This window comes from Taurulus bubalis (genome assembly GCF_910589615.1).
Source record: "Taurulus bubalis genome assembly, chromosome: 3".
In the NCBI taxonomy this organism is placed as follows: domain Eukaryota; kingdom Metazoa; phylum Chordata; class Actinopteri; order Perciformes; family Cottidae; genus Taurulus; species Taurulus bubalis.
Genome location: NC_136591.1, coordinates 7,218,329 through 7,226,308, shown reverse-complemented (window position 1 = coordinate 7,226,308; position 7,980 = coordinate 7,218,329). Strand labels below are relative to the sequence as shown.

The 7,980-nt window shown below is 52.4% G+C and overlaps 1 protein-coding gene across 1 annotated transcript; it reads left to right on the top strand.

The window, feature by feature from the left end:
* Positions 1-1,329: 1,329 nt before the first annotated feature.
* Positions 1,330-6,798, top strand: zbtb4 (zinc finger and BTB domain containing 4; the record flags this gene model as incomplete). The annotated part of the gene is made up of 2 exons (XM_079215223.1): positions 1,330-5,885; positions 5,994-6,798. 2 exons carry the CDS (start codon positions 1,330-1,332, stop codon positions 6,796-6,798), a joined length of 5,361 nt encoding a protein of 1,786 aa, XP_079071349.1.
* Positions 6,799-7,980: the final 1,182 nt, after the last annotated feature.

Below are 7,980 nucleotides of genomic sequence, written 5' to 3'. Positions count from 1 at the left end.
CCGGTCTGTCTTGCTCGTGGGCACGTATGAGTGCAAGTGCAGCGCTGTGTACACATGCATGTTTGTTTGTGTGCGTGTGTGTGGTTATATGTTTGTCTATTTACTTTTGCGTGTGTGTGTGTGTGTGTGAGTGTGAGTGTGAGTGTTTGCCTGGGCTCCTGTCTGTCTGACTGACTGTTCCTGTTTCAAACCCCCTTCTACTTCTCCTTGTCTCTTGCTCTCCCGGTTTCTTTCTCTCTCCCTTCTTCTATCACCCTTTCACTCTCCCTCATCCTCACCCTCTCTCTCTCCCTCCCTCCTCTTCCCTCTGCAATAACAGTGCTGACCTAGTTTCTGCCTGTTCAGGGCTGCCTGTGGAATTTTACAGCGGCCTGCCTTCCTGGCCGCTTTGCTGCTTGAAAACGCAGGCAGAAAAGCATGACTGAGGATTTTTCTTCTCGTAGCATCATTATGGCCTTATACTGTCTCCGTTCTTCTTCCCCAATATGCAGACCTAAATAAATCGACCCTATTTTAAATAAGTAATAACAGCAAATTGCCTATCGCGCAAGAATCTGCTGCTATCTCGTGTATGGGGAATTTGTAGCAGGACTGCATCCACCACCATGGCAGTCAAATTAAAATGGAAATGAGAATAGCCTGTCGCTCATCTTCTCCAGCTTAGCCGAGATTGTACCGGATGCAGAGGACTGAAATACACCCCATCTCTGTGCACATGCATGCAATCTCCCTCCCTTCTCCTCTTCCCCTCTTTCCTTCCCTCCCGCTTTTGCCTTCACAAATAAATGGTTAGAGTCATGCCCGGCAAATACTAGCCACGGCCAGGAATGACTAACAAGGCTCTTGCTCAAACAGCGAGAGAATGGGACTATTTTTACGTGCGCACTTCGGGCCATGGATCTAAGTCAACACTCTGAGGGAATCTTGATTAAATCTGAACTCCTTCCAATTAGGCATAGGGAATGTTGTGTCACGGCCGAGAGAGATGGATCTCTGGAATGCCTTTCTAAAGGCTTGGTTGTGGCACGCTGAAATCTAAACCAGCACTGCCGCAGATTCATTCCTTCCCCCTACCCTCTCCCTCCTTTCCCTCACCATTCCTGGCGGAGCTCATAGAGTTCAGCATTGCTGGGGCATTTACTTTTCTTTTCCGTTTCTCAAAAGTGTTCCACAAGCGTCATGACTGTTACTGCGAAAGCTTTGGGTGTACGTAAATGTGAATTCTTTGCTTTATGTCGATGTACATTTTTGTGTTGCGCATGTATTTCAGGATGTTTAGAATGCTAACGTATACTTTCTGATTTCTCTTTCAGATTTCGGGTGCTGGTCATGGTGTCCGGTGAGAAGGTGTGGGACCCTCTCCACGCGGGCCTTATTCAGTCGCATCTGAGTGAGCAACACCTGGCTGCTGGGCTAACTCCCCTCTGCAATATCAGACATAGTGCAACTAAGACCTCTACGTGCCAACAGAGTCAGCGGTTGTCACCTCTGTCTTCCCCGCCACTGTCATTAGTGGCTATAGACACCCTTCAATCAGTTCGGGCCTCCTCACCATCACACCTGCCTGTCAATTTCCGCTGCTCAAACCAGATCAAAGGGCTAAACAAACCAGTCCACTGTCTTGGAGTGGCCTCTCCATCTGAGGAGGAGGAGGAGGAGGGAGGGGAAGTTGAGCAGTTGGTAATGAAGGGTAAAAGGCATGGAGGCCGTGGAGAGGCCATGACGGACGACAGGCTGGAGGACATGGCTGATGGACCCAAAAATGCAAAAATCACCTTAAGCTTCCCACTTAGTGCCGCCCCCCTCCCAGCCTCCCTGACATCTCCAAACCACTGTCGTAGCTCTTCATCATCCTCCCCTTCGCCTCACCGACGGCGGCCATCGTCCAAGAGCTCAGACGAGGGGTCGCTGTGGAAACTGGATGCTACCATGGACGTTAAGCACAGACCATTTAAGCCCCCGAGGCACGACAGCTCTCCGTCCTCTTCACCTTCCTCCTCCTCATCTCCCATGACTGTTCATGCACTTAGTAGGAAAGATCTAAAATCCCCGCCTCCTCTGAAGTGCTCCAAACTCAATCCAGAGACTCAGTTCCACAGGTCGCCCCCAAGATCCTCCAGTGGGTCTTCAGGCGGCTGTTATGGCGGCGATGGCTGGGACGAGAGGCACAGGGTGGCCAACGGTACAGCCTCGCCGTCTCAAACCGCCCAGATCCTCTTCAGCCTGGGCACATCACCCTATCAGAGAGGTGGGGATGCAGAGAGGAGAGAGAAAATGACAGGAAGACCTGCTGGGAAAGTGGGAAGCCCTCATGGACCAAGTCTTCACCCGCCCACCCTCCACCTTCCTCCCCCATTACCACCACCTCCTCCTCCCCCATCTGAGGATCTCACCGCACCCCCTCACTCGTCCTCCTATTCCCCTACCGACAGCCTGAAGCCCGAGCTGATTTGCGGGGTGTGCCATCGGCTTTTCAGCTCGGCCTCCTCCCTGACGGTCCACATGCGGCTGCATCGTGGCAGCCGCGCCCTCAGTTGCTGCTATTGTGGCAAAGTCTTCATCCACAGCAAGAGACTGCAGTCCCATGAGGCCTCCTGTAGGGTGCCAGGTCTACCCTCCAACAGCCTGGGCCCTCCTTCTCTCACTGTGCAGCCAAAGGAGGAGCCACTGGAGGAGGGTGAGGTGAGAGTGGAGGGGGGAGTGATTGTGGGACAATCAGACATCAGCAAGGCGCGGCCGGGGAAGAAAGCACGAAGCCTCCTGGCACGTATCCAAGGTGATGATGCAGCAGCCGCAGAGTTACTAGCGGGTGATGAGCACCATTTTGTGAAGGTGGTAGATGGCAATATCATTTACTTTTGCTCCGTGTGTGAACGTTCCTACATGACCCTATCCAGCCTGAAGCGTCACTCCAATGTGCACTCATGGCGCCGCAAATATCCATGCCATTTCTGCGACAAGGTCTTTGCCCTGGCTGAGTACCGCACAAAGCACGAGGTGTGGCACACTGGGGAGCGGCGCTACCAGTGCATCTTCTGCTGGGATGCCTTCGCCACCTACTACAATCTCAAAACACACCAGAAGACCATTCATGGGATTAATCCCAGCCTCATCTCCAGTGAAAAGACAGCTAATGGGGGTTATAAGCAGAAAGCTAATGCCCTGAAACTCTACCGCCTCCTCCCCATGCGCTCCCAGAAGAGACCCTACAAGACCTACAGTGACAGTTTGCATAATGGGCTGCTACTCCCCCCAACTGAGACACCTTCCCTCTCCCTGCCTGGACTGGGCTGTACTCTGGGCCCTGGGGACCTACAAAGCCTCATCAGTGGGGCCCACCCTCAGAGTGTAAAGCCCGATCCAGATGACTTCCCTGATGGCTTCCCTGTTTCTGCTGAGCACGGGGACCTCTCCACACTAATACCCCTCCCCCAAGCGGACATGCCCCACGTTAGAAAACATGAGAGTGAGGCCCCAGAGTTAGAGCAGGGGAGAAGCAGTGGCAGCTTCAAAATGTCTAGTAGCAGCAAAACCAAAAATTATAAGACTGGTAGAGGCACAGACACAAGCATGCCTTCTGTAATAACTTATGGCCATACGAAACCCTCCGTCATAGTTCATGGAACGGCAGTGTCTTCCTCTGTCATTGTGCATAGCAACCAGGTCACCTCTGGAAGTGAAAAAAGCCCAATGAGCAGTCCATCCCCCGATACCAGCAACAGTCAGACTTCACACAGGGGCATTCCCAGGCCAATCAAAAAGCAGAGGGATAGTGCAGATAACCATAGAAAGAGGTCAAGAGACCGTTCAGATACCACAGAGCAGGGCTCAGGAGGTGGACAGGGTGAAGAGACGGGCAGATCATTTCACAAATCACGCAAATCCCACAGCAAGAGTGACATCTCTAACTCAAAGCATCTGTCAGCATCTGTAGGGTCACAGGTCAGAGAGGCAGGGCCCCTGTGCCAGATTACTGTACGTATTGGTGAGGAAGCCATAGTGAAGCGCAGCATCTCTGAGACAGATCTCAGGAGAGACAAGAGCCTTTCTCCACCGAAAGCAAGACGGAGTGAAACATCATCGACGCGGGAAACACGGCACTCCCATCACCATCACCACAAACACCGCCTCCACCGCCGAGTCAGCCTGGAAGAAGACGGGGATAAAGAAGGAGATTGTGAGGAGGAGGAGGTCAGGAAAAAGAGCTCTAAATCCCCTGATGAAGTGAGGGAGTACTATTTCCGTCGGGAGGTGCGGGATCAGGACAGTGACAATGACACAGAGGATAATTTATGGCGGCCTTACTACTCCTACAAGCCTAAGAGGAAGGCCCAAGCACATCTACAGAGGGTCAAGAGCTGGCAGAGGAAACTGAAATTCAAGCGCTCCATCCGGTTGAAGAGGACAGAGAGGCTCAAAAACCATGTGAATAAAGAGACAGAGAAATCACAAGATGAGGAGGAACGGGAGATTGGAGAGGCTGAAAAACCGTCAAAAGCTTACGGAGACGAGGGAGACGGGAAAAAGAAAGATTATCTCTCTGCCGCTTTAAAGGAGAAAAACAAAGACCCAGAAGAACAAGTTAAGGAGGCCTGTCACGAGGTTCCCACTCCTCTGCCCTCTCCAAAGTCTCCTCTGTCTACCTCAGTGGCCCCTACGGGAATAAAGAGGCGGCCTTGGACTAATGGGAATGCGGCAGAATGTGGTACATGTGGCTGCTGGTTCTCGAGCCCGAGGAAGCGAGACAAACACGAGCTGAGCCATCTGCTGGAGTTCGTATGCCTCTTCTGCCGAGCCACTTTCCCCTCAAGGGAAAAGTTGGAAGACCACCAGAGGGCCCAGCATCCCAAGCCTATTGAGGCCCCTCCTGTACCCCAAAATGTGTCACTTGGGGAACAAGTTGAAGGACTTGGCGTTAAATCTGCGCCGGAGATTGCAAAGTATGATGAAGAAAAAGGGGGGCAAGTGGCCTTAATAGGGTGTAATTCTAGTCCAAGTTGCCTCAGCAGAAGAGCCTTATCACGACACACCTGTCCACAGTGTCATAAGGTGTGCAAGACGTCTTCAGCACTCACTCGCCATATCCGACGCCATGAGTTAAGCAGTTCCCCAGAAAGAGAAAGGGAAGATAAAGACACAGAGCCCAAAACAGCAGAGAAGGTCGTTAACGCTGTTAGCAGAGACCTGGACACTGAAAAGGGCCGGGCTCCCAGCGCTGTTTCGGTTATCAGCTATTCAACACCAGACCCCCCCAGCGGCGGCGACTGTTTGGCATTACAGCAACATGAAGGCCATCTCAGTGAAGTGACAGATGAACATCGGGTGTCAGAATCAAGTGTCAAACCTGAACTAACAGGGCTCTCGCATCCAGAGAGAGAGAGAGAGCCCAGCCCACAAATTGACCCTCCATTAGAAAGTCCCGTTAACCTTACACCCACTAAACACAAATTCACGCCCGCCCCACCCTCTGCTCTCCAGAGTGTGCTCGTCATGAACGGACCTGAATGTCTGGACTACCGCACCCCCAGCAAAAAGAGCCTAGACAGCCAGATACACAGAATACCCAGCCCTATGCACATCGTGGCATCCACCAACGCCTCTCCAAATGCGCCCATGACGTCACAGACCAGAATAACCGCTGCTGCTGCTCCTCCTGTTTCCATGACAACGGCTCTCGGCTCCGAGGGGGGATTCATGAAACGGGATGGGGTCATTATGGACAGAGAGCGGCAGAGTGGGAGTGGCATGTTTCTGCATGTAGGTTACGAGGAGCCGCCCCGGATCCAAGATCTCAGAGTTCAATCCCTGTCCAGGAGTCCCTCTCCCAACGAAGCACAAGACCTGACCATGTCCTCTATTCTAGCTCGAGAGAGGGAGATAGAGAGGCACAGGGAGAAAGAGAGGGAGCTGGGGAGACGGAGAGAGCGGGAGAGGGACAAAGAAATGGTGAAAGAGAGAGAAAAAGAGATGGAGAGGGCCCATCAAATGAGTAGAGTTGCACACTCCCCACAGGACCAGATTTCCCTGTTGGTCCCTAAAGAGGAGCCGCTGAGCCCTGTGCCGTCCCCCCAGCATATCCCCACTCAAACCACTATGAATGGATCCTCCTCACACAGGCACACTCCCAAATCTCCCTGCCGGTCCCCCTCAACTATTGGCCTCCTAGCTCAAGGCAACCGGCAGGTTCACTCCAGTTCACAAGGACTCGACAGACTCCCTCTGCCCACTGGAGCAGCTGGTGCCGGTGACCGCCCCTCTGCCCACGCTCTGCTTCTCCCCCGAGCCCCCCAAGCACCTGAGCCGGATCGCCGCGATGCCGTTTCTTCCAGAGATTCGCAGCGGGGGAACGCCACCCCAGTGGGCTACCATGCCCAGAATTACCCCCTGCCCCATATTGCACCGGACAGCTACCACTCTGATAAGAAGCAAGAGGAAAGCCTGCTCATGTCCGCCTATCCTGCTGGAGCTCTTCCCTTTGGCCCACTGGGGAAAATGATGGTCCCCAATGGCGGGGACCTGGCTAAGCTGCCGTTTTATCCGGACCCTTACCAGCTGCTCTACGGGCCCCAGCTGCTAGCCTACCCCTATAACCTGGCGGCTCTTCCTATGGCTCTGAATATGATGGCACCTGGTGGGGACAAGGTGGAGCCTCTGCCTTTCCTCCCCGCCATCTTCAACTACACAGCTGGGCCGTACATGGGCACAGCGCCTCACCCCCTTGTGGCGAATCCCAACTACTACAGCGGCAGCAGCGGCAGCGGCAAGAAGCAACGAGACAGCAGCAGCGGCAAACCGTAGGACACAGAAGCGCGATGTGGAATATATTTCAATGGGGAGGGCCTGGCCTGTTTAGGAAGGGAGCGGGAGGGGTGCGTGCTCACTGGGTCACTGAGTACACTCGCACGGCACCCCTGCCTCTCTGTTTTTCAGTAGAGATCAGAGCTAGGCATTATTTCAGGAGTAAGCTGAAGTGAGGAGAAGGAGCAAAGGAACGGGAGAGGGGCCGATAATATAGTGTTGATCATTACTCCCCTCTCTTTTCTCTCGCTCCCCTTTTCTCCGTGTCTCTCCTGTCTTGCTGTAGTGTGTCGTAGTTCTAGAGCTTGATTAATCTTCCTCTCTGACTCATTATATTATCTATAAGAATAAGAACTGCTAACAGGGTGTGTGTTGTGTGAAAAATTAGTTCAGTCCGCTTCCCTTTATAGTCGCCGCATAGCGAGGATAAACGCTCTTCAGGGGAGGCTTGTGTGGGCGAGGACGCGGTATGAGGCAGAAGAGTTCTGACTCCAAACACAGAGGAAGGTGGAGCATTAAGCAACTCGAACCGTGCGTCATATTTGTATGAGCGAATGAGATTGCAGGTGTATCCTGTCGTTAAACTGTCCACGAAAGTTATATATGAGCATGTACATGCACATGTATGTAGGTGATTTCTGCATGCAGAGGTGGGCTTTAGCAGGTATTACTGCGTGCGTGCGTGCGTGCGTGTGTGTGTGTGTGTGTGTGTGTGCGTGTGTGTGTGTGTGCGTGCAAGTGATGGCCAGTTCATTCCGTGTGAGACTTGCACAGCATTCCTACTCTAGTTGGAATAGCTACTGTCGGTCAAAAATGTAGAAGTGCATTTAAAAGTGATTCCTCATATCCAAATCATTAAAGAAGTCGATGCTATGGCTGGACGCGAGCCTATGACAATGACAGATCATCTGAGCTTGTAATGTCTCAACTAACCTGGCAACTTTGTGGCCATATGGCACTGTAGGATCTGTATAGCATTCACCATAGTTTATACCTTATGTGCACACAATAGAAAGGTAGTGGTCACTTAAAGGGGACACTTGTAGCTGCTTGGGATATGTAGCTGGCCACTGGGTAAGAGTTAGAGGCTGGTAGACCATTGCACTTCCGTTTTTCATCTCATTTCCTTCACATTGAAAAGGAAAAGAATAAAAACTTGTTAGCCTTCGTCTTGCGGAGCTT